The following is a 24,319-nucleotide window of genomic DNA, read 5'->3' as shown; positions in this document are numbered from 1 at the left end:
AGCAAAAGCCCTTGTCCTTGAACTGAAGCACTGCCGAATGCAATAAGCCCGTCGCTACACAGGGCTATGGAGAAGCGCAGGGGTGCTGAGGAGGGGAGCCTCAACATGGACTCTGGGGAGGTGGCACTGGGCTGAGACGTCGGGGTGTGGGGACCATTCCAGACAGATGACACGTGGAGGGCAGAGTCCTCAGGGCTGGAGCAGCCCCATGGGTGGTGGGAGGCTGACAAGGCGCTCAGACCCACCCACAGGAGCACAGAGGCAGGGAGTGGTTTGGGGTAGGAGACGGGCTTGTGTTCTGGAAAGGTCATCTGATGCTGGGGTAAGGACTGGGCCAGTAGTGTTGGAGGAGGAAGAGAGAGGGGCAGCAGCCCCAGAAGGTGTCCAAACACTGTGAGTGCAGAGTGCTTGGTTGGGATGGCGAGGAGAGGAGAGGCCACCTCTCCTGGTGGCCTCTTGGCCACCCGTCCTCGCTGCCCTCCTCCCGAGCAAACTCCTACTCAGTCTGCAAAGCACATTTCAGCTCTAAGAATGGATGTGACCTGGTGGCAATTGGCTCTGGGGGATCAATGGGATCAGGAATGCCTGGTGGGCTGACTGCCACTTGGACAGCCAGCCTAGGGGGAGGGAGAGCAGCGTTTTCAGGGCTGACGGAAGAAAGATGATTTGATCCACTAAAGGCCTTTACATTTTGTAAACTGCAGAAATGCAAATAATGCTGACATCTGGGGAGTAAATGGTAGCTTCCCCTAATCCTGTCCCCCAAAGATAATCTCTTAATAGTAATGTACTTTCAGGTGAGTTAACCTGCGTGTGCTTAGTTTTCCCATCTGTACATGGCAATCATAGAATCTGTCTCGGGGGCGTGCAAAGGCCTGTCACATGTACGAGTGCGTGAGACTGTGCTGCATGCAGAAAGTGCTAAGTATGCATTTGCACTTGTTGTTCTAACAGGACGTATCGGTATAAGCAGAATTTGGCAGCCAAAGTGTCTGGATGTTTTTTATTATTACCGTGTGGGTGCCTGGTTCCCCACGGCCTTGCCGGCACCAGGAACCGTCATCCTCACTGGCATTTGCTCACCTGGTGGGTGGACAGCTGTGTGCTCCTTAGCTCCAGTTGTCCTCGCCAGCGTTGGGTGTGGTCTGGGTTTGAGCGCTGGGTCCCCAGGTACACCGGGAGAGCTGTCGGGGGTAGTGGGGAGCACAGTGTGGGGTTGAGCCCCGGGTGTGCCACCATCCGGAGAAGATGCTACATGCGGCAAGCAGACAGGGACCTGGGCTAAACCTGTGACTAGGGCCCTCTTCCGTGGCCTCATCACCCCACACCATGCTCTAACTGCTCCATCTACCTGATGGCCCCAGGTCACCAGCACCCCTGTCTTTGCACACATTCCTGTGCCCTGTGTGCCCTTCTCCTGGGCCAGCAAGCTCCTACTCAGTCTACAGAACCCATTTTGGCCCACGTGAACCCCTCCATCAGTGAGGCTTTCCCTGGCCTCCCTGCCCTGCTCTGACCACGGCACAGGGTCACAGTGAGATGCAGCAGCTTGGCAAGCCAAGCTGAGCCAAGCGTTCAGCAGGCAGGAGACAGGGTTGCACCCAGTGTACGTGAGCCAGTGACCATTTACTCTTGCTCTGGTTCTTAAATGTGCTGTCCTGTTATTGTGGTCTGTGGGTCTCAGAGATCCTAGGACAGTCTGCATCTCACAAATGGGAAAACTGGAGCTTAGAGAGAGGAAGTGACTTGCCCGAGGCCATACAGCCAGAGGGTGGCATCATGGGATGCCCAGCCAGGTGCAGGGGGCTCTGAGCACATTCTGGGAACAGCCACACACACCCTAGCCACCTGAGGCCTGCAGGGTTGAAGTAGCAGGTGGGAAACCGAGGGGCCCTTGAGCTCTGGAGGCTCAGAGACTGCCAGGTCAGGATGGGCTCCAGGACAGAAATACCCCTGCCGCCTCCTGCCAGGTCTCTGCAGAGACCTGGCCCCAGGAGGGCAGAGAGAGGGTGCTGGTGTAGATGTGCCCCCACCCCAGCCCCAAGACCAATAGCCTGAGATCCCGAGCCCCACCTGGCCCCCAGCTGCCTTTGTCTTCCTGGGCACAGCTGCGCCAGAGCATGGGTCTGACTGGCAGGACTGCCACACAGCTCCATCTTCCAAGGCACCCCAGGGAGAGAGCAAAGAGGAGCCCGGCCCTGGGTGGCCATGGCAGGGCCTCACTGCCCACCAGAGTGTGGAGGGGCCCTGGCACTCACAGATGCTCCTCATGTCACCCTTGTGCCAACCATGCTGGACCAGGGGACAGAGCCGCGGCCCAATGACATCCTAGCCCCAGGAGCTGCCTGTGTACACAGACCTGCCACGTGCTGTGGCCGGCACCAGGGCAGGGGCCGTGCACTCCGCCACAAGCGTCAGGGCCAGCTGCCCAGGGCTGGCTGGGCACAGGAAGCAGGAGAGGACACAGGACACAGCCGCGGCCTGAGCCCAGTCAGGGAGGTAGGGAGGCCGGTGCTTAGGGTGGCAGAAGGAGGGGAGGGGACAGAGAGACAACAGGCAAGGGTCTCCCTTCCCCTTCTGTATTGGGACCCGGGCCCAGCCACTCCCTGCAGGCTCGGCAGTCAGTCTCAAGGCAGCTCCCCAGAAGCCACCCCTCCAGCCCTCACCCCTGCACTGCAAGGAGGGCTGGACCCCGTCATCCTGGGGCGTGTCCTTAAATCCCATGCAGGTGGGCCCAGTGAGGATTTGCTGAGAAAATATGAATTCTGTACAGACCAAGGGACACAGGACAAGCAGGTTTGGCGCCAAGGGAGGGGACGTACTCAGACATCCATGGGATGAAAGGAAGACTCGCTCTCTTGTAGCAGCTCTTCCTGCATGTGGTTGGGTTTTCCCTCAGTTTCTCAGGAAAAATACTTTGATTCTTTTTTTTTTTTTTTCCTTCTCCTGGCTTGCAGAGAGAGAGGGAGAGAGAGAGAGAGAGGAGAGGAGGAAGGATACCTTGAAAAATAGCATCAGTGGTTTAAAGGGTTTTGCCTGCAGCCAACCCGCTCATAGAGCCAGGGCCGGGAAGAGGGGTGTGGTAGAGGCAGCTGGGGCTTGGGGGTGCAAGCAGCCATATGCCTTCCTGCGTGGACCCTCTTGCCTGTGGGGGGTCTCTGAGGCTAACAGCAGGGGGCTAACAGGAGGGGTGGGGCCGGGTTCCAGTCTGAGCACCTCTGCCCTCTGCCTTTGGCAGGCAGCCTGGCCCGGGCAGGGACAGGCCTGGGCTTAGCCAGCCTGGGCTCCTGCACAGCTGCCACGGGGCCTGGAGCCCCAGCTTCTTCATCTGACGGCTGGACTGGTGGTCCCTCCCTCCCTGCCAGGCTGCTGTGAGGATCAGATGAGGCGCTGATGGCTGGCCACCCCCTGCCCAGTTCATGGCCAATGCCTGACCCGCAGACTCCCTGCCCACCCTGCCCGCCCCTCCCTGAGAGGTGCTGGTGCTGCCCCAGGGGAGGTGCAGGACCCTCGTGCACGGCTCCCATAGTCTGCTGTGCCTGTGGCTGACACCAGGGTCCCCGTGGCCCAAGGCCAGAGGGTGTCCCAGGGCTGCTGACAGCACGAGGAGAGGAGATGTGCACTCTGGCCTCACTGACCTCGGCCTGGTGCCTGGCCCAACCACTCCGCTCTGCTGCAGCCATGGGGGCCAGGGCCATGTTGGCCAGGGGAAGGAAGAAGCCAGTTCCCAGGCCAGGAACAGGAAGGCAGGGGGAGTGTGGCAGGGGCCAGGATGACAGTGCTTCCTGCTGTAGGAAGGGAAGGACAGCAGAGACAGACAACAGCCAGGCAGGAAGGATGCGCCTTCTTCAGGGCTGCAGGTGGGGGCTGGGCAGTCATGGAGTTTCTGGACGTGGCAGCCCTCAGGCCCGAAGCTGCTCTGGCTACTGAGCAGTCTGGGGTTCACATGGTCACTGGGGAGCCAGTGCTTTACGACTGGAAGTATCTTTCCCAAAAGAACAACAGGGCCTGACACAGTTCCAACCAAAAGGAAGACCTCAGAAGTTCATCTGTCTATCTGTCCATCCATCCATTATCCATCCATCCATCCATTTATCCATCTTCCATCCATCCATCTCCATCTCTCTATCCTTCCTCCATCCATCATCTGTCCATTATCCATCGTCCCATCCATCCATTTATTCATTCAGCAAGTATTTACTGAGACTTTCCTCTGTGCCAAGTGCTGTGCTAAGCATACAGTGGGGTTAAAAAAAAAAAGAACTATCTTGGTCCTTACCCCACAGAAACTCACTGCCTAGTGAAGGACATGGACAAACATTACTTAAATGAACAAGCAAACAAATAAATCATTACAATTGTGACCAGAAGGATGGAGCAAGCTGCCAGGAGGCGGAGATGGAGCAGGGGTGGGAAGTCACGTCTGGGCTGAGGCCCGAGGGTGAAAGACGCCAGCCATGAGGCCACGGCAGCTGCAGCACATGGAGAGAAGGCGAGGCTGGACCACGAGGGTGTGGAGAGGTGGGCAGGGCCAGGCCTGGTCAGGGCTGTGGGCTTTCCTGGAAGTGCAGTGGTAAGTCACCGATGGGACTTGAGCACAAAACCTCGCTAAGGAACGCAAGAGGGCGGGAGCAGGCCCAGGAGGCCACCCTGGGGGAGTGCAGCTGCGCCAGCCCCACCGGGAGAGCCGGGGCTGCGCTGAGATGCGCTTGGTGGTGAGCGGATGGGGTGGGGTGGGGGGAGCTGGGGGGTTAGGAGCTATCAAGGGACGGGCTTTTGGTGGGGCGGGGAGGGGAGTCTGAGTCTGGAATTTAGCATCAGAAATGCAAAACTCGGGCGTCTGTGGGGTGCCCGAGTCAGTGGGCAGCAGGATACTTAAGGCTGGAGTTGAAAGCAGTGATGTGGGCTGGAGGCAGACTCAGGGGGTGTGTGAACACACCAGAGACAGGGCGGTGGAGACGACAGAGGAGCAGCACTGGGGGTTGGGCGGTCACAGATGCTCCCTTCCCTAAGCCCCTGGGTCTGAGGGGCTGGGGGCTGCACCGCATGGGTGGGTGGAGACTAGGGGAAGGGGCAGGCTCAGAGCAGTGGCCAGGAAGTGGGGAGGAAGAGGGGCAGTGGCTGGGAGTGTGGGACATGACCCCCCAGAAAAGAACTAGCTGTCAGAAGAGAAAGGGATCACCTTCAGAGCCAGGTCAGGGCAGGGACCCTGGGCACAAGGGAGGGCCTGGTTCTGGGAACAGGAGTGTCAGAGGCTGGGTGTGGGGTCAGATGTAGGAAGATGAGGTGTCCACAGCTGATGGTTTTGCTGTCCGTGCTGAGGGGGAGGGAGGAGGGCGCACCCTGAGCCACATCCGCAAACAGGGAATCAGGGCAGCAGCCCATGCAGGGGGCTTTGTGCTTTGGCGTTGGGTGTGTGGTGTCATGGGGTCAGAGGCAGGGCCAGAGGCCAGGGAACAAGCGGAGTGACAGGCCATGATCCCTCTGCACCAGGATGGGCAGCAGCAAGAGGAAGCAGTGGGGGCTTGGGGTGGCCCTGTGGGATGGAGCCGCTGCAGGCCAAGAACACCCGAGCAAGGGACACACAGGAGATGGGCGTCAGGTCCAGGGTGTGCCACGGAAGGGAGTGGCTGGCAAGAGAGGCGGGCAGGGCTGCCAAGGCCAGGATGCTGGCAAGTCATCGTGGGGATGCTGAAGTCATGGGGAGCGGTGGGAGGTGGGGTGGGGAGGGGGTGGTGGCCAGGAGCTAGGTCTGCAGAGAGTGAGGGCAAGTGACCAGGATAGCTGCTGGTGACAGCGTTAGTGGGCAGAGGGCAGTGCCTCAGAGGGGCTGCTGTGGGGGCGGGGCGGGACGCAGGAGGGTGCAGGTGGACGGCCGAAGCCGCCCCAGGGCAGTGCGTGCCGTCCTCAGAAAGCCGGGCTTCAGGTTAGGCAGGAGGGGACATTCAGAGAAGCAGGGGGTCTGCAGCAAAGTCTGCTGATCACAGGGCACAGGGGCAGGTTGGTGAAGGCACAGGGCACTGGAGTAAGTCAGGGCACCCCATGAGGAAGGAGAGCTTGCCCAGGGGAGGCTGGCCAGCATGATGGGTGGCCCTGCACAGCGCAGGGACGCCTCCTTTGGTGGTGAGGGGCCTCCGGGGACGAAGCTCCCAGAGGCCGGCCCCACCCCCCGGCCACCCATCCACAGTGAGGTCTGACAGGTGTTCCAGTGGGGCCCAAGGACAGCCAGACGGATGCTGCCCGAGTGGTAACGAGGACGTGTGAACTAGACCCTGAAGAGGGCAGTCCGTGGGAGGGAAGGAGGGAAGGAGGGACGTCCCAGGCAAAAGGACGCGCGAGGCAAAGCGTTCAAGATGGGGAGAAGAACCGCACTGTGGGAACACGGGGCGAGGCCTCGGGCCTCCCAGGACACGAAGCCGGAGCCCCGCTGTATCCTGGGGGCAAAGGGAGCGACCGAAGGAGCCAGGCTGGCAGTGTCCGTTGCTCTGGAGCCAGCAGGTGTGCCCGGATGTCACCTCCAAGACGGGGAGCCACGGCCTCCCCCGGCCCAGCTCGACCCAGACCTTGCTGTGGTGATGCACGCTCCCCAGTGAGGGCGCCCCCCACCGGCCTGGCCTCTCTCCTGACCACCTGCTGGGCCATCGGACGGCACAGCCCCTTCTCCCCCACAGGTCCAGCCCCCCTGCCATCTCCCCGCAGTCTACAGCTCCAAGGACAGACCACCTTCCACTCGGGCACTCACATGCTTGCCATCTCTCTCAGTGCCTGGCATGGCCTCAGGCACTTTCAGTGCCCTGAAAAAACCCACTTCTCCTTCGAAGTTCAGCTCAAAGTTGCCCTCCTGGGTCCCCTCCCAGCCCCTCCCGGGCCCTCCCTCCCTCATGAGAGGAGGGAGCCCCGGAGGTGTAAGGTAGGGGCTACAAATGCCCAGACCCTGCTGCGCCTGCATCCACCAGGGGCCCCAGGGCGGCCGGCCTGAGTGTGGGGAGGCGCTCGCTGGGGTCAAGCAGAGCAGACTGCGGAGGCACAGCAGCCGACCAGGCAGGTGATCGCATCGCAGGGAGGCTGGAGGGCCTCAGTTTCCCTGTCCGTTCAGTGAGTCTAGATGCTCCATAAGGGCCTTCCAGCTCTGGCCCACGGTGCAGGGTGCCTGGAGGGGTTTGGCCCAGAGAGAGGGAGACGGGTAGGAGTGGGCAAGAGACGCTGACTGGTGACTCTGTTGCCCAAATTATGCCGGCATGAGATCTTGATGTGTAGAGTGTGCTGTTCTGGTCCCGCCACCTGGGTGGCTCAGGACCCCCCCAACTATCATGGGGTTCTCCGGGTTCCACCCCACCTCATGAGCTGCAGGGTGGAACCCCAGGGCCTCAAGGAGCTGGACTGGGGAGGACAGAAGAGCCAGACTTCTGCTGCCCCGAACTGCTCAGGCCTGTGGGCCTGGAAGGGGCTGGGGTAGGACAGTGGGCTGTGCCCCCCAGGAGGACAAGGACTTGGGGGAAGGGACAGGACGCAGTGCTGGGCTTCTGGCCACACAGCCCTCCCTTCCTGTTGTCTCAGGATGGTCCTGGCAGGATGCATCTGCCAGAGTTCCAGGCCCAGACCTCCCCGGGGGCCTGCTCCCACCCCCACCAGGATCCCACCCCCCACACAGGCCAGCATGTCAGAGAGACGCAAACATGCACACTTGTACACACACACAAGCCACACACACCACTCGTAAGCACATACAGAGTCCCATAGAAATACACGCAGATTCACAGACCCAGGCCCACGGATGCAGACAGACACACACACAGAGCCGCACACCTATCAACATGAACACGCGTGCATACAACCACCTCATAGCCCTGGGGGCAGAGTGGTGGACTGGAGGGGCAGGGGCAGGGAGCCTGGCCTCAGTCAGCCTACAGCCATGCGGGCCAGAGTGGCTTTCCACCCCGGTGAGGCGACTTGTGCGTCAGAGGAGGAGCCCTGTGGGAAGCCCCCGGGGGTTGGTGGGAGGCCCCAGAGGAGGCAGGGCAGCCAGGAGCCCAGTGTGGGCGGAGGCTGTGGCGCAGCCAGAGAACACCCGTGAGGTGGACGCCATGGTGCCCGGGGACGGTGAAGTCACGGGCAGGGCAGGCAGGGGTCTGAAGTCCAGGAGGGAGGGGCCCGCAGCTCGGCTCACCAGGGCCAGAGGTTGGGGTTCAGTCCAGCTGTCGCCAGGGCTCACTTGCAGGGCCAGGCAGGGGTCAGCCCGTGGAGGTTACTGGCTGTCTTGGAGCCTGGGGGCTGGCACTGCTCTGGGGGCATGTGGTGAGGCCAGGCGCTGCCGTGCCTGCAGAGAGCTGGAGCTGTCCCCCACCCCAGACCAGGGTCTGCCCCGTGGGCAGAGAAGGCCTGCTGCCGTCACGTGGACTCGCGACCCAGTGCCACGCTGACTTCTCTCCATCCCCAGGTCTGGTGAGCGGCTACTCCATGACCCCCCCGACCCTGAACATCACAGAGGAGGTGCACGTCATCGACACCAGTGACAGCTTGTCCATCTCCTGCAGGTACCGGGCTCCTCCTGCTGAACAGCAGGGAGGCAGGAGGCGGTGGCTGAGGGCCCAGAAGGCAGCCCCCGCCCCCGGGGAGAGTGGCCTCGAGGCTGTGCCAGGCTCCCCCTCCCAGGACATGGATGCCTGGAAGCCCTTCCCCGGCCTCGCCCACACTCACCCTCAGCATTTCACCGGGCACACATCACCCTGCACTCACCCCCGCCCCCCTTCCCTGGCCCCAGGCCCGCACACGGGGGCCCCGGAGATGGTGTCTTCCCTGTGGCCCCAGCTGTGACTCCAGGCCTGGGCTTCTCCTCCAGCCAGCCGGCCGCGCACAGCCCCGGGCGCCAGGTAGAGGCCTGGGGGCCCGGGGAGTCCCCTGCCCCGCGCAGTTCCATCCTCCCGGTGGAACCAGCACCGACAAGGTTTGGCCTTTGAGGGAGGCACCTCAGGGATCGGCCCCTGGGCTGCAGCTGGGGACCCTTCTGACCTCTCCCGTCCTCTGCCAGGGGGCAGCACCCCCTCGAGTGGGCCTGGCCAGGGGCTCAGGAGGCACCGGCCACAGACGACAAGGACGGGGAGGACACGGGGTTGGTGAGAGACTGCGAGGGCACGGACGCCAGGCCCTACTGCAAGGTGCTGCTGCTGCACGACGCACAGGCCAACAGCACGGGCAGCTACCGCTGCTACTACAAGTACATCAAGGCCCGCATCGAGGGCACCACAGCCGCCAGCACCTACGTGTTTGTGAGAGGTGAGGCCCCCGGGGTGAGCGAGGCAGGCTGGGCTCGGGCAGGATCCTGGGGGAGGGCCAGTGCCTGACTCCCAGTCCCAGCCTGCCGACCCCAGGAGGAGCGAAGGGGACCCGCCTGCTCAGGAGGGCAGCCAGCAGGGGGGAACAGCCCCACGCAGCCCCACAGGGCCTCCGCCGGCCCAGCCCAACGCCTGCTCCTCTCCACAGACTTCAAGCAGCCGTTCATCAACAAGCCTGATACACTCCTGGTCGACAGGAAGGACTCCGTGTGGGTGCCCTGCCGGGTGTCCGTCCCTGGCCTCAACGTCACGCTGCGCTCGGTACAGCCCCACCCCGGGATCTGGCCCTCCTGTCCCAGCCTGGGAGAGGTGGCCGCAGTCTGGACAGGAGGACGCGGGCAGCCGGGCGCTGACAGTGACCATATCCCTCCAGCAAAGCTCAGTGCTGTGGCCAGATGGGCAGGAGGTGGTGTGGGATGACCGGCGGGGCATGCGGGTGGCTACACCGTTGCTGCGAGATGCGCTGTACCTGCGGTGTGAGACCACCTGGGGCAGCCAGGACTTCCTTTCCAACCCCTTCCTCGTGCACATCACAGGTAGGAGCTGCCCCTCACCCAGTGATGGCTCTTGGCGCCCTGGGAGGAGGACAGGGACCCAGTCTGATTCCCAGTAACAGTGCTGTCACCGCCACACTGGTGTCAGGCGCCTCACCCTATGCTCCGTGTGCATTGGGTATCCATGTGTGCAGTGTCCTGGGAGGGTGTGGGAGTCACTGTGCGTATGTCACCAGGCAACGAGCTCTATGACATCCAGCTGTTCCCCAAGAAGTCGCTGGAGCTGCTGGTCGGGGAGAAGCTGGTCCTGAATTGCACCGTGTGGGCTGAGTTCAACTCGGGTGTCACCTTTGACTGGGACTATCCAGGGAAGCAGGTGAGGTCAACAGCCCTGCCGGAGTGCCTTCCTCCTGCCCATGCCTTCCTGTCCCCAGGAGTCCTCATCACTAACCATGGCCTCGGTGTGGAGGGTGTGCAGACCCAGGGCCCCTAGTCTGATGGGGACGTTTTCCACCCCAAGGAAAACTCCGAGTCTGGGTCCGAGGCTTCCCGGAGCCACTGCTGGCTGGGCTGGGGCGTGTGCCTTGGCGGGTGGCTCTGCGGACCCCACCTGCTGACCTCGGGCTCCCCTGGTGTGGCAGGCGGAGCGGGGGAAGTGGGTGCCCGAGCGGCGCTCCCAGCAGACGCACACGGAGCTGTCCAGCATCCTGACCATACTCAATGTCAGCCAGCATGACCTGGGCCCGTACGTGTGTGAGGCCAACAATGGCATGCAGCGATTCCGGGAGAGCACCGAGGTCATTGTGCACGGTATGACTTGCAGCTGGGGCATCCTGCCCAGCACGGGCTGAGGGGGGCAGTGGTCAGGCATCATCAAGCCTGAGGAACAAGTGTCTTTGTGCAGCGTGGGCCTGGCCCAGAGGTCCTGGTGCTCCTGGGTGCGGGCAGTCCAGCCAGGGGGAAAGAGGGGGCATGAGCAAAGGAACTACCCAGCTCCCGGATGGCACAGTGAGCCCCAGTCTGTAGACATCTGGCTGCCGGGGCCACAGGGTCATGGCTGGGAATCCCTGTCAGTGATAGATCAGCCCTGGATTTACGAGGGTGCCTCTCGTCCGGCAGAAAAGCCCTTCATCAGCGTTGAGTGGCTCAAGGGACCAGTCTTGGAGGCCACGGCAGGAGACGAGCTGGTGAAACTACCCGTGAAGCTGGCAGCATACCCGCCACCGGAGTTCCAATGGTAGCAGCCCAGGCTCCCTCCCCTCGCTACCCTGCCAGGCCCGCGAGGGAGGACAGACCAAGGGTTGAGAAGGGCAGCATCCTCCCCATCAGGCCTGTACCCTGACACCCACTGGGGACCTGGCCCTCCCTATGAGGCCTATGCCATAACAGCCAGGGTGGTGGGACCCTCTCTAAGGAGAGCCGCTAGGGAGCATGCACATAATATGGTATTGCAGCTAGAAGGAAGGTTGACCCAGGTTGCTGCCAACCTGTGACAGGTTTAAAGTTGGACGCTGGCTTCCGTTATGTGTAGATATGGTGGCATGGTGTGGGCTTTGTCCAGCTGTGCCTGCAGCCCCTCAGCATCCCCGAGGCCCTGACACTAGACCCAGCTGCACTCTGCGTCAACTCCAGGGCCTGTCCCGCAGCAATGGCTGAAGTTTCCCTAGGCCTCCTTCCAACAAGGCTGCCTCTCCCAGGACTCTCCTATCCAGAAATGTGGAGATGCCACCAGGAGGTTGACAAATTGTTATGGAGCCAGCCCTGGGCTGGCCCTGGCTGCATGACAGTGAGCGCAAGAGCTTCCAGGAGGCCTGCAGGCTGCCGGGGCCCAGGCTCCCAGTCTGCGAGCTGAGAGGATGAGGCTTCCCCTGTGGGTGTGCCGAGGCCCAGGGAGGGGATCCCTCAGCAGTGGTTCTGCCCTCACCCTGTGCTCCCTGCAGGCTCTAGAAGGTCCAGCACCTCCCCCCCTCCACCGTGTACCCTCAGGCCATCTGAGCAGTCCTCGCAGCCCAGACATGGCAGGTCACCCTGTAGTCTAAGTCCCCATTGCACAGACAAGGAAGCAGAGCCCAGGATGGGGGCAGGGCATTCCTGCCTGATCCCCAGCCCCCCGGGAGGTGTCTCCACTCTGTCCTCCCCCAGCTAGCCTGAGGAGCCTCATTCTTCCAGCCTGGGCACCTTCCTCCTGGCAGGGCTGCTTTTTCTGGTGCTGGGTGATACGAGGCCCAGGCGTCCACAGCCGGGACCCCTGAACCAGCCCAAGGCTGAGAAGCAGGCTGCTCCTGGGAGGGCCCAGGGTACCCTGGCCCTGGGCCTGGTGTGATCTTCCCTCTGAGGGTACAGGCTCTGGGGTCCACCGGCGGCACCTGGTGCAGTACCTTGAGTCACTCGGACAGCCTGGAGCTTCACTCACAGGTGTGGCCCCTAGAGACACCCTCTAGAGGCTCCTAGAGGACTGCAGCTGCCCTGGGCAGGTGGCCAGCTCTGCTGCGTCCAGGGTCCAGCCCAATCCTTAGGCAGCTTGGCTGCCTCTCAGCACAGCTTTCCACTGGAACATTCCCTCCACATCCAGCTCTTCTCTTCTCACTTGGCCAACACCTGCCTCCAGGAAGTGCCCACCTGAGTCGCCCGCCCCAGGACACTCGTGGTCACCACAGCCCCATAGGTGCCACCCTTTATGTGGCTCATTGTGTGATGGCTGTGAGTCAGCGAGTGGATGGAAGGTCTACAGCAGTGGTCCCCAACCTTTTTGGGACCAGGGACTGGTTTCATGGAAGACAATTTTTCCACGGGGCGGGGGGGTCTGGGAGAAGAGGCGGCCATACGAGCAGTGGGCAGCAGCTGTAGATACAGAGGAAGCTCCGCTTGCTGGCCGGCTGCTCCTCTCCTGCCGGGCACCGCCCCACCTTCCTAAGGTTCATGGAACGTGGCGGGGGGGTGAGTAGCGCAGCTCTGTGGCCAGGTCCCTAACAGGCCACGGGCCAGTACCAGTCCGCAGCTCGGGGTTGAGGACCGCAGGCCTGGAGAACACACAGGCAGGCTGGGCAAGCGCCCGCCTGGTGCCCAGCATGGTGCTGACACTACATGCGGTTAGACCTCACAACCCCTGCAAGGTGCATTTCATTTCCCCACTTTTCATATGAGGACACTGAGGCTTGGGGTGGTGAAGGGGTTTGCCTAGGGTCACAGATCCAGCAAGGGGCCGGCTCAGGTTCTAGCCTTTGCACCAGCGCCCGGCAGACAACGTGGCCTTGGCTGTGCCCCACCCTGTCTGCTCTGCAACTCCAGGCCAGTCACATCCTTTCTAGATCCCGGCTGTGGTGTCACAGTTGAGAGCAGGCCCCTGCGGCTCCTGCACTGTTGGCCTTTGCCCAAGGGACATGTCTCTCCCAGGCCACACTACAGCGTCCCTGGCTTAGCACACCCAGCACGGAAGGGAGGCACCTGCCCGAGGGAGGATGGTCTCCAAACAGGGTCCAGAGCCCAGGTCACAGAGGCAGCTGCCCTTTGGGGTATGGGACATCCACTGACTGACATGTGCAGAAACATCCGTGGAGCACCCGCCCTCTCCAGGATCCCAGCTCAGTGGGGCAGATGGATGGTCAGCAGACACGTGTGTGAAACCCACTGTGCTGATGGACGCAGGCAGGGCAGGGCAGCAAGGAAGGCTGCTACCCCAACCCAGATGAAGGAGGGAGGGAGCCGTGAAGATTCCCGGCCACAGGAAGAGCGTCCAAGCAAGGGGGCAGTGCATCCACCACGTGGAGAGCTCAAGGAAGGGCAGAGGCAGAGAGCTCTGCTGGCACTGCACCTTCACCCCTTCACATGGCCTGTGAGAAAGAGGACAGGGTCTCTGAAGCCAAAGCCCAGACCTTCCTGGGCTGGGCCAGGTGAGCCTGGCCAGGGTCACGGCCACAGGCAGGTCAGAGAGAAGGCAGCTGTCTCAAGCAATGACACGGTCACCTTGCTCTTGATGGCACAACCACAGATGGTTTGGGGCGAGGCCAGGGGTGCCGCTGCAGACCTCAGGACGGGTTGTCAGGCCCCTGTCCAGAGCTTCAGGCCATTCGCTTCCAGACCAGCATCTACTGCTACTCTCTCTGGCCTGGCCGCCCCCTCCCTTCCCCCTGGGAGGCGCTGGGAGTGCCAGTGTGGGCTGGGTTGGGTCCATGCAGACCTCTGAACTCCCTTCCTGGGCTAGGTACAAGGACAGAAAGGCAGTATCTGGACGCCACAGTCCGCACGCCCTGGTGCTCAAGGAGGTAACAGAGGCCAGCGCGGGCATCTACACCCTTGCCCTGTGGAACTCCGAGGCCGGCCTGAGGCGCAACATCAGCCTGGAGCTAGTGGTGAACGGTGCGCCGGGGATGGGGGAGGGGGCGGGGGTGGCATGAGGGCCAGCTGACAGGCCACCTGCTGTGCCCCCAGTGCCCCCCCACATCCACGAGAAGGAGGCCTCCTCCCCCAGCATCTATTCGCGTCACAGCCGTCAGGCCCTCACCTGCACAGCCTACGGGGTGCCCCCACCTCTCAGAGTCCAGTGGCACTGGCGGCCCTGGACGCCCTGCAAGACGTTTGCCCAGCGAAGCCTGTGAGTGTGGCTCCAGCCCATCCTCCTCCATGTCACAGCCTGGTCCCCAGCCCCAGCTGTGCTGAACCCACTTTCCAGCCCCCTCGCCTCCCGGGCCTTGCCCATACCCCTCCCCAGGGCCCTGCTCTGAACTTGAGCCCTGTCACTGGTTCAGCCGTAGCCAATCCCCAGCCTCAGCTTCCTGAGCAAGGCTCAGAGCCTCCCTTGCGTCAGTCCTCCACCAGCAGGCTGGGCTGGACTCAGGGATCTGCCCCCGTCCCCCGCCTCCCTGCAGAGCAAAGCCCCCTGGACACGCATGGCACCACCTGGAGAGGCCCAAAGGCTGTGCCTCTGAGCACCAAGCAGGCCGACCTGGAACAGTGTTAGGAAGCTTGTGCTGAGCCCCAGGGCACACCAGGCACGCTCGAACACCTCAGCTCGCCTAGGCAGTGCTCAGAAAATAGGGTCAGAGAAGGGAGGCAGCTTACCCCAAGCTCACAGCTGGAAGCCACAGAGCCCACCCAGCTGCTGAGCCCCGCTCCCCAACACTGGGCTGGATGCCCACAGGACAGACAGGCTGGGGAGAGTACTTGGACAATCAGGGGACTGGAGAAGAGGGTGCCAAGGTGGGCAGGGGTCTTGAAGGCACTAGGGAGTCAGTGAAGATCACTGAGCAAGAGAATGATGGCTCAGGTTTGTCTTTTAGCAAGAGATCCTAATTCGAAAAGCTGGGAAGGATGGAAGCTGGGACCCCAGACAGGAGACAGGGCAGCCCCACTGGCAGAGGGGCTGTGGCTCCAGCATGGACAGTGCGGGAGGCTCAGTAGGCATGGCCTGGGGCCAGCCCAAAATGTTCAAGGCTCACAAGGGATTCTTCCAGACCACAGGGCCTGCAACTCACGGCTGGCACCTCCAAATCTGCCTTCCTCTGATGCCCCACCATTATGCTCTGTGCCAACTGATGGAGCCCTGGGGGCCCCAGTCTGCTCCTCCACTAGAGGCAGACCAAACCCCCCTTGGGGTCCTGAGACCCCCATCCGGCAGGAGGCCAAAGGTGCTGGAGATACACATTCAGCCCAGAGGGAGGCGGCAGCTCCTAAAGGAGGACAAGAGAGGGAGAGGCCCGGCAGAGGGCTTCCTGGGACAGGGTGGGACTTGTGCTGTCCTGAGTGAGCTGGGTGGGCAGACCCAAGGTGGCCTTTGCAGTTAGGGACACAGAGAAGCAGGTCAGAGTGGTGCATGTGTGCGTGGGGACGGCGAGCACAGGAAGGCTGCGTCTGGCAGCCTGTGCGGGATGGGTTGTCGGCCCCTCGGCGTGAAGGGTGGGAGACTGTGCTCCAGAAACAGCCCCTCCCCGCTCGCCTGGGCCCAAGGGCCAGCCTCACCCACCACCACGGGAGAAGATGACTCTGAGTGTGGCGAAGGCTGGACCCCTTCACCCCTGCACCCCTCCACCGGGGCCCTCCCTGCCAGGACCCCTGATCTGCCCTTGCCTCTCCTCGTCCCAGCAGCCGGCGGCAGCAGCGGGACCGCATGCCACAGTGCCACGACTGGAGGGAGGTGACCACACAAGACGCTGTGAACCCCATCGAGAGCCTGGACACCTGGACCGAGTTTGTGGAGGGGAAGAATAAGGTACATGCCAGCCGTGCCACTGAGGGCTGCGGAGAAGAACAGAGGAGTTGGGAAGGGGCTCTCCTGCCTTCTCCAGGTTCCCACCTGGCCTGCAGAGCTTTGGGGACAGCAGCTGCAAGTCGGTGACCTTTCTGCAGTCTCTGGGCCTCAGCTCCCCTGCCTGCATGTGGATGGAGGGCCAGACCTCCAGCCACTTCCCGGACAAGGAAGCTGAGGTCCAGGGCTGCCTGGCCAGGCCATGGGCCGGGTCCCAGCCACCCACAGGCTGGGAGGGGACAGGGCTGGGGGCTGACCAGTTCTCCACAGAAGGCTGTGGAGCCACTGGACCAGCCTACAGGCAATGCTGAGAAGGAGGGGACACTGAACAAAGGCACCCACTTCCTACGGTCACTTCCTGTTTTCCTACACACCTCCAGAGCCTCTTCCTGTTCCAGGCCTGGCCAGGAAGTGCCCAGCTAGGAGGCGGGGGATGGTCTTTGGATGATAGGCAGGGCCTGTGGCCCTCTCTCCTCCCCCGTGTCTCGAGCTTTCTATTGCCTGAGACCAGAGTACTTCTGGAAGCCCGGGACCCACCCCTGCTCCTCTCCAGTACCCTGGACATGGGGAGGGGTGCTGTGGACAGCCCTGGGACTGGTGTGGGCATATTACAAAGATCTCACACAGTGACCAGCCTTAGGCCACAGCCTGACCCCATCCAGGAGTGGCTGGCCCCTTGCTGTGACCACAGGCTGAATTCTAACCCTGGCTCGGACTGACCCAGGTGTTGGGCTGGCTCCTGGCCCCTCCTCAGCATGGCCACACACCGAGCCCAATCACAGCCAGAGGTTTATCTGGTCCTGCCAAATGCCACCTTCTGAAGTCATCACAGCCTATGTCAGCTGTCCATACACTGTCCATTGACTTTTCTGGGCAGCCACCTCTCTCTGTGGCCCGAGGGCCTCTCCTCTTCCCTTCCTCTTCCCTCACCATTCCTGGTCCTGGCTCTGAGCTTTTATCTTCTCCAGCCCAAAGCCTCAGTGTCCCCCATTACTGTGGTGGGCACAGTGACCTCCCTGCAGAAAAGGAGGGTCTGGGTCATGCAAACTTGGGCAGGAAATGGATCCTTGTGTCTGTGCTCTGCCCAGACTGTGAGCAAGCTGGTGATCCAGGATGCCAACGTGTCCGCCATGTACAAGTGTGTGGTCTTCAACAAAGTGGGCCAGGATGAGCGGCTCATCTACTTCTATGTGACCAGTGAGTGGCCAGGCCACCCCCAGGGAGGGCCACTTCACCGGGCAGGCTTGGGTGCAGGGTCTGGAAGCAGGTTTGGGCTCACTGAGTTTCTGATGTCTGAGGGGCACCCAGTAGAGACATCCAGGGCTTACTGGACCCCTGGGTCTGTGGGGGAGGGACAGATTTGGGGTCCATCGGCATAGGGACTGGGTACTGGTGCCCTGGGATGGATTGGCACCCTCTGCCCCCAGCCCTGGAGGCACCTCTCCCAAGGATGGCCCCCTGCTCCTCGCAGCTCCTCCCAGCACTACCCCCTCCCACCCCCCTACCCAAGCCCTGGAGCCCTGAGGCTGGCATGTGCATTTGGCCCTGGGGAGAAGGGCCATAATTGACTCAGATTTTCAAGTGCGCTAGTGACCTCAAGGGAGCTCAGATGCCCAGGAGTGGACAGTCCCTGGGATGTGGATGAGGGGACTTCCAGGGAGATGGAGGCAGAGAAAACACCTGGGAGACAGAGCAAGAGGGTAGCCCACAAGATCCTGACGAGAAGTGGCAGAGAGACAAAAGGAAATTGGGAGTGTGGCACAGGCAAAAGCTAATGACGAAATGGTCTCAAGAAGAGGACAGTGGTGGGGTGTGGTGGCAAGAAAGGATGAGGACTCAAGTGCCCACTGAGTCTGGCCAGCAGGAATTCCTGATGATCCGGACTCCTGGGAGAGGTGGGGGCTGCAACCCTGTTGGGCTCCTCCAGCAGAGAGAGGGAGGGGAGACAGGAGGAGACCCCGTAGGGCTGACCTCAGAGAGCTGTCCCCGCTGGTGCCGGTCACGGGCACAGTGGCAGGTGGGAGGAACACCGGAGACAGAGTCACAGGGGTTCCTCCTCCCTCCCCAGCTATCCCTGATGGCTTCAGTATCGAATCTGAGCCGTCTGAGGAACCGCTAGAGGGCCAGGCCGTGCGCCTGAGCTGCCGAGCGGACAACTACACGTACGAGCATCTGCGTTGGTACCGCCTCAATCTTTCCACGCTGCACGATGCGCAGGGGAACCCGTTGCTGCTCGACTGCAAAAACGTGCACCTGTTCGCCACCCCGCTGGCCGCCAGCCTGGAGGAGCCGGCGCCTGGGGCGCGCCACGCCACGCTCAGCCTGAACATCCCCCACGTGGCACCCGAGCACGAGGGCGACTATGTGTGCGAGGTGCAGGACCGGCGCAGCCAGGACAAGCACTGCCACAAGAAATACCTGTCAGTGCAGGGTGAGGCGGGAGGGGCCAAGCTTCGCATCTAGCCATCGCTGTTTCTGGCTTTGCCCCTAGCCCTGCACGCCGCTGGGCGTTCGTTCACAACCTGGGGCCTGCAGGAGCGTCCCCTTCCCCGACCCCACCGTGGAGGGGTTCAGTCTTCTAGCCCGCGCGCAAACTCTGACCTTCTTTCCACCCTCTGTTCCCGGCCGGCAGGGCCCGGTCCAGGGGTGCCCTGCTTAGTGCAACTCCACTTAGCTCCCTCTTGAACCCTGCCCCTAGCCCTGGAAGCCCCTCGGCTCACGCAGAACTTGACCGACCTCCTAGTGAACGTGAGCGACTCCCTGGAGATGCGGTGCCTGGTGGCCGGAGCGCACGTGCCCAGCATCGTGTGGTACAAAGACGAGAGGCTACTGGAGGAAGAGTCTGGTAGTGAGGGTGGCCAGGCGAAGGGCGGGGTCCGGAGGCCCGCGAGGCCAATCCTCCCTTTTCCTGTCCCTCCCGAACTCGTATCTCCACCCCACCCCTGCAGGAATCGACTTGGCGGACTCGAACCAGAAGCTGAGCATCCAGCGCGTGCGCGAGGAGGACGCGGGACGCTATCTGTGCCGCGTGTGCAACGCCAAGGGCTGCGTCAACTCCTCCGCCAGCGTGGCCGTGGAAGGTCCGGCGTCCGCCCGGGCCGCTGCACTCTCCTCCCGCCCCCACTCTGCGCCTGCCTGCCGGGCCCCATACAAGTCGTGCCCACCAGAAGGGGCGTTCCCGCAGGCGCGCCCTTTCCCTCGCGCACACGCTGGCCCTTTGTGTCCGCTCAGGTTCGGAGGATGGAGGCAGCATGGAGCTCGTCATCCTCGTCGGCACCGGGGTCATCGCCGTGTTCTTCTGGTTCCTTCTCCTCCTCATCTTCTGTAACCTGAGGAGGGTGAGCGTCCCTCCCCTGCCGAGCCTCTCCGGGATCCTGCTTGGGTCTCTCGCGCCAGTCCCTACTCTGGCCAGTCATTAAGAATAGGGTCCCCACGCTGCTTCACCCCGCAGCCCAGTCTCCTGGGAAGCCTCCCGTCTGTAGCTGCCGGGCTCTAACAGTAGCAGCGGCTGTTAGTCCGTCCCCTCCTTGACTGAGATCCCCGAAGGAAGTGCCATCTGTCGTGGGCAAAGTTTCACCCAAGCCACAGTGGTGTGGCCAAATCAATAAGCTGTCCCCACCCCCGCCCCCAGCCGGCCCACGCAGACATCAAGACGGGCTACCTGTCCATCATAATGGACCCCGGGGAGGTGCCTCTGGAGGAGCAGTGTGAATACTTGTCCTATGACGACAGCCAGTGGGAGTTCCCCCGGGAGCGGCTGCACCTCGGTGAGGCCACACCCTGCCTGGCAGAGGCAGCTGCAGCTGCTGCAGGGTCTGGCAGGCTGGGGCGCCTGAAATCCCTTCATTCCCAGGACTCGTGCCAGGAAGGCCCGCCTGGCCCCCACCTGGCCTGACCTGCCCATCTGGGCACGGGTCCCCAGAGCCGCGGCCAGGGCTCGCAGTTCCCAGGCCCCGCGAGGTCACTTCCTGCTGCTCTGAGCAGGGTGGGCCTGTCACACCTGCGGGGAGGATGCAAGTCCTTCCTGCTCGCCTCCCCTCTCCCCTCTTCCCGCTCCTGGTCCCCATGCTCTTCCTGTTTGGCAGAGAGGCTGCCCACCTTCCTGGCCCTCCAGCAGGTCAGCCCTGCTGCCCACCTGTCCCCACCCTCGCCCCCATACGGCCCACCTGCAACCGGCTCCCTGCCCCACAGGGAGAGTGCTCGGCCACGGCGCCTTCGGGAAGGTGGTAGAAGCCTCGGCTTTCGGCATCCACAAGGGCAGTGGCTGTGACACCGTGGCCGTAAAAATGCTGAAAGGTGTGGGGTCAGCGGGTGCAAGGGGCGGATGAGCTGGTGAGGAACAGCAGCTCTGGGTGGGTCAGGGGACTGTGGTGCAAGAAGGGAAACTGAGGCTCAGAGCCAGACTCACCCAGGGTTCTACAGGGAGACGGAGGGAGTCAGAGCCAGGCTCCCACTGGAACCCCCTGCCTCAGTGGGGCCAAAAAGACGTCCTGAAGACCCTGCGTACCCCTCCCCCACAGCCGCTCCCAAGATCGCCCGGTGTGCCTTGGCTAAGCCGGTGGCGGGGAAGGTGGGGCGGGCAGGTATCAGGGCAGAGGCCCGGGCGACCGCGCGCCGTGCCAGGCCCTGTGTCCCTTCCAGAGGGAGCCACAGCCAGCGAGCACCGCGCCCTTATGTCAGAGCTCAAGATTCTGATTCACATCGGTAACCACCTCAACGTGGTCAACCTCCTGGGCGCGTGCACCAAGCCCAACGGTACTGGGGCGCCAGAGGGCGGCGAGGCCTGTGGGGTGGGAGGGAGGTGCGGGGCGTGGGGTGGGCGGTGGCCGGCGTCGGGCGGGCGTCCTGGCGGAGCTGGCCCTCCAGTGAGCCGCGTCCCTCCGGGTCCTGCCCAGGCCCCCTCATGGTGATCGTGGAGTTCTGCAAGTACGGCAACCTCTCCAACTTCCTACGCGCCAAGCGGGAGGCCTTCGACCCCCACGCGGTACGTGCGCGCGGGTCGGGGCCCGAGCGCTGCGGGTGCTCGGGCGAGCGTGGGCGTGAGGGCTCTGCCGCGGGTGACCCGGCCGCGGATGTGCTGTGTGCGCCCGCAGGAGAAGTCCCCGGAGCAGCGGAGGCGCTTCCGCGCCATGGTGGAGGGCGCCAGGGCGGATCGGAGGCCCGGGAGCGGCGACAGGGCCGTCCTCGCGCGGTTCCTGACGATGGGCAAGGGCGTCGCGCGGCGGGCTGCTCCGGCACAGGAAGGTCAGCGCCGGGCAGGCGGGTAAACTCGGGGTCCGGCACCCTGGGGTAACCCAGCCTCGGTGGGGGCTTTCATGGGAGAGTATGTGAAGGACTGTGCCTTGGGAGGGGACGACCCGCAGGGACAGCTTACATAGAGAGGTGACCTGTGACTCGGGCATCACAGGATGAGTAGGAGTTTGCCTTGCAAACAGGGTGGAGAACCACCCCAGAGCCGAGTGGCAGGTGCAAAGGCCGGTTAAGAGAACCCCTTGACAGCCTGCAGTGTAACAGAGTTAATTGAGGAAGCGGTCAGCACGGAACCACGAGGTCTGGAGAGACCCCGCGTGGCTGCATGGCCGCATGGCGACAGGATTTATGGGCAGAAAAAGGAAAGTGAGGTACAGAAACAGCTGTATTGGTTTGAACACAGTTTGAATAGTTAGCTGCCTTTGGCCGAAATTCGGTGATTGGTCAAGAGTAGGTCACCGTCCCAGCTCCTCGGGAGGCTGAGGAGGGTCATCTGAGCCCAGGGGTGTGAGGGTGACGTGAGCTGCGATGGCGCCTCTGCGCTCCAGCCTGGGCCACGGAGAGAGACCGTGTCTCAAAGGAAAGAAAAGAAAAGAAAGAGTAAGTCATAGTCTGCTTACATATTTAGTTAGGTTATAGTTTATGTATGGAGAAAACTTTACGCTGAATTTAAAATATGTAAGGAGGTAGTTTTAGCTTAAAAAATAGTTTAATAAATTTCTTAAGTCAACTTCTTAATTTTGAGAGACTGACCAAAATTTTAGGCATATGATGTTATTTTTTTACTATTGTAAATGTATTTGGTCTTAAATCTCACTGGGAAATAATAGAATGGCGGGGTTGTAAGGTGGGAATAAGGACTTTAGATGGTTTTTTTGGAAGGGTTACAGGGGAATTTTTTGTTTTCAGCAGAAAAATAAAATCTGGACTCTTGTAGTATTTTTTTAAGTTTTAGTTTTATTATGTGAAATTTAGTATGACTGACTCTGGTTTGGTCTGATCTGTTGGGACACAGTGTATGAGTTTAGTCTAAAATAATGGCCTCATAATTTTGTTTAAAATTTTTTACTTAAGTGAGAGTGTGACCAAAACTTAGGGCTTTGGAGATATTTTTGAGTTACTATTATTTTGGGTCTTTGGTCTCAGTATGTTATTTACAGGTTATGGTGTCCTCATAGTCAGCTTTTTTTTTTTTAAGTTTTTGTTGTTTTAGTCAGAGAGACCATTTGATCTTTTATGGCTCTAATTACTTAAAACTTTTGAGAGAATATAGCATATCAGGGAGACTATTATTATGACTGTTAAGAGGATAATATTAAGAGTTTGGAGTATTTTGTTAAAATAATTAAAAGTAAATAGATTAAAGAATGAGTCATAAAGAATTTGTTTTCGTCAAGTAGTCTGTTTATTAATTTTTTATAATTGAATGTTTATTAATATTTAATGTGTCTATGTGCAATAAGTAATGTCAGTAACCGTACTTTTTTTACCCAGTCAGTAAATATTTAGAGTAATTTTATTATTTAGTATGACTTTAGTAAGAGAATTTAAAGAAGTCTGTTGTGTAACTGTAGCCCTTGTAGTAGAATCTGGTATAGTCTATTATGAGGGATAAATTTTTAATTATTGTCACATTTATTTATTTATTTTGAGACAGAGTGTCACTCTGTTGCCTGGGTTAGAGTGCCATGGCATCAGCCTAGCTCACAGCAACCTCAGACTCCTGGGCTCAAGCGATCCTCCTGCCTCAGCCTCCCGAGTAGCTGGGACTACAGGCATGCGCCACTGTGCCCGGCTAATTTTTTTCTATATATATTTTTAGTTGTCCATATAATTTCTTTCTATTTTTAGTAGAGACGGGGTCTCGCTCTTGCTCAGGCTGGTCTCGAACTCCTGAGCTCAAACGATCCGCCCGCCTCGGCCTCCCAGAGTGCCAGGATTACAGGTGTGAGCCACCGCACCCGGCCCACATTTATTTATTTATTTATTTATGTTTTGTAGACAGAGTGTCGCTTTGTTGCCCAGGCTAGAGTGAGTGCCGTGGCATCAGCCTAGCTCACAGCAACCTCAAACTCCTGGGCTTAAGCGATCCTACTGCCTCAGCCTCCCGAGTAGCTGGGACTACACGCATGCGCCACCGTGCCCGGCTAATGTTTTCTATATATATTTTAGTTGGCCAGATAATTTCTTTCTATTTTTAGTAGAGACGGGGTCTCGCTCTTGCTCAGGCTGGTCTCGAACTCCTGACCTCGAACGATCCACCCGCCTCAGCCTCCCAGAGTGCTAGGATTACAGGTGTGAGCCACTGCGCCCGGCCCACATTTATTTTTAAATGAGGTAAAACAGTAACTTAATGAATCATGTCCATTTAGAAGGGTGAAGGCCTTTTGATAATTTTTTTAACCTATAATGTAGGTTACAAATCACCTTAGACAACTTAATGAAGTGATGTTTTGTTTTTGACTGATTATGGAGTAATAAAGGTATCATTAACAATTTTCATCGATATTGGTCTATTTTTTATTTATTAAGGTATAGGTTGTCTAGGTATAAGGTTGGCTATGAAATTTTTTTACAAATAAAGGTATATCCCATGGGTGTATATGAAAGACCCCTTTTTCAGTTTTATTGTTTATAGAGTCATTAGGTAAGGAAAAACTTGAGAGGTAAGAGTCTCATGATAGTAGGGAAGTCTTGATTCGTGATCTTGAGAAGTTGTCTATATCTAGGATGTCATCTGTTTTGGGGGAGAAACTTTTTTGGTTAGTTTTATCTTAAGATCATTAGTGGGTGTACAGTTTTAAGAATCTGAAGGGGCCCTTTAAGTTGTGAGATTAGAAACTTGAGGTTTAAGGTCCCGAAGTTTTGTTGTAGTGCAGGTGGCAAGAGCAGTCTTTTTTTGATGTCATTTTTAGAAGACCCAATCTTCAGGTTTTATATTGTAGAGGGTCTGATTGTCTTTAGCCAGTGGACCATGAAAAGGTTTTTTATCTGATGAAAAT

The 24,319-nt window shown here is 60.1% G+C and overlaps 1 protein-coding gene across 5 annotated transcripts in view; it reads left to right on the top strand.

The window, feature by feature from the left end:
* FLT4 (fms related receptor tyrosine kinase 4) overlaps positions 1–24,319 on the top strand; it is a 47,720-nt gene that overhangs the window by 5,703 nt on the left and 17,698 nt on the right. For 3 of the 5 annotated variants that reach the window (XM_069468607.1, XM_069468605.1, XM_069468608.1), the window contains exons 2-21: positions 8,438–8,534; positions 9,029–9,273; positions 9,481–9,593; positions 9,706–9,868; positions 10,063–10,202; positions 10,468–10,636; positions 10,946–11,063; positions 14,028–14,182; positions 14,255–14,417; positions 15,905–16,031; positions 17,156–17,264; positions 18,136–18,498; positions 18,766–18,912; positions 19,016–19,147; positions 19,299–19,405; positions 19,699–19,834; positions 20,259–20,363; positions 20,709–20,822; positions 20,963–21,051; positions 21,161–21,311. In XM_069468607.1, the coding sequence (XP_069324708.1) occupies positions 8,438–8,534; positions 9,029–9,273; positions 9,481–9,593; positions 9,706–9,868; positions 10,063–10,202; positions 10,468–10,636; positions 10,946–11,063; positions 14,028–14,182; positions 14,255–14,417; positions 15,905–16,031; positions 17,156–17,264; positions 18,136–18,498; positions 18,766–18,912; positions 19,016–19,147; positions 19,299–19,405; positions 19,699–19,834; positions 20,259–20,363; positions 20,709–20,822; positions 20,963–21,051; positions 21,161–21,311 (2,943 nt within the window). Of the gene's footprint in view, positions 1–8,437; positions 8,535–9,028; positions 9,274–9,480; positions 9,594–9,705; positions 9,869–10,062; positions 10,203–10,467; positions 10,637–10,945; positions 11,064–14,027; positions 14,183–14,254; positions 14,418–15,904; positions 16,032–17,155; positions 17,265–18,135; positions 18,499–18,765; positions 18,913–19,015; positions 19,148–19,298; positions 19,406–19,698; positions 19,835–20,258; positions 20,364–20,708; positions 20,823–20,962; positions 21,052–21,160; positions 21,312–24,319 lie in introns of those variants that run through there. The other 2 variants (XM_069468606.1, XM_069468609.1) reach the window with 2 other exon arrangements.

This window comes from Eulemur rufifrons, chromosome 5 (genome assembly GCF_041146395.1).
Source record: "Eulemur rufifrons isolate Redbay chromosome 5, OSU_ERuf_1, whole genome shotgun sequence".
Classification (NCBI taxonomy): Eukaryota; Metazoa; Chordata; class Mammalia; order Primates; family Lemuridae; genus Eulemur; species Eulemur rufifrons.
This window is presented reverse-complemented; position numbering and strand designations above follow the sequence as displayed.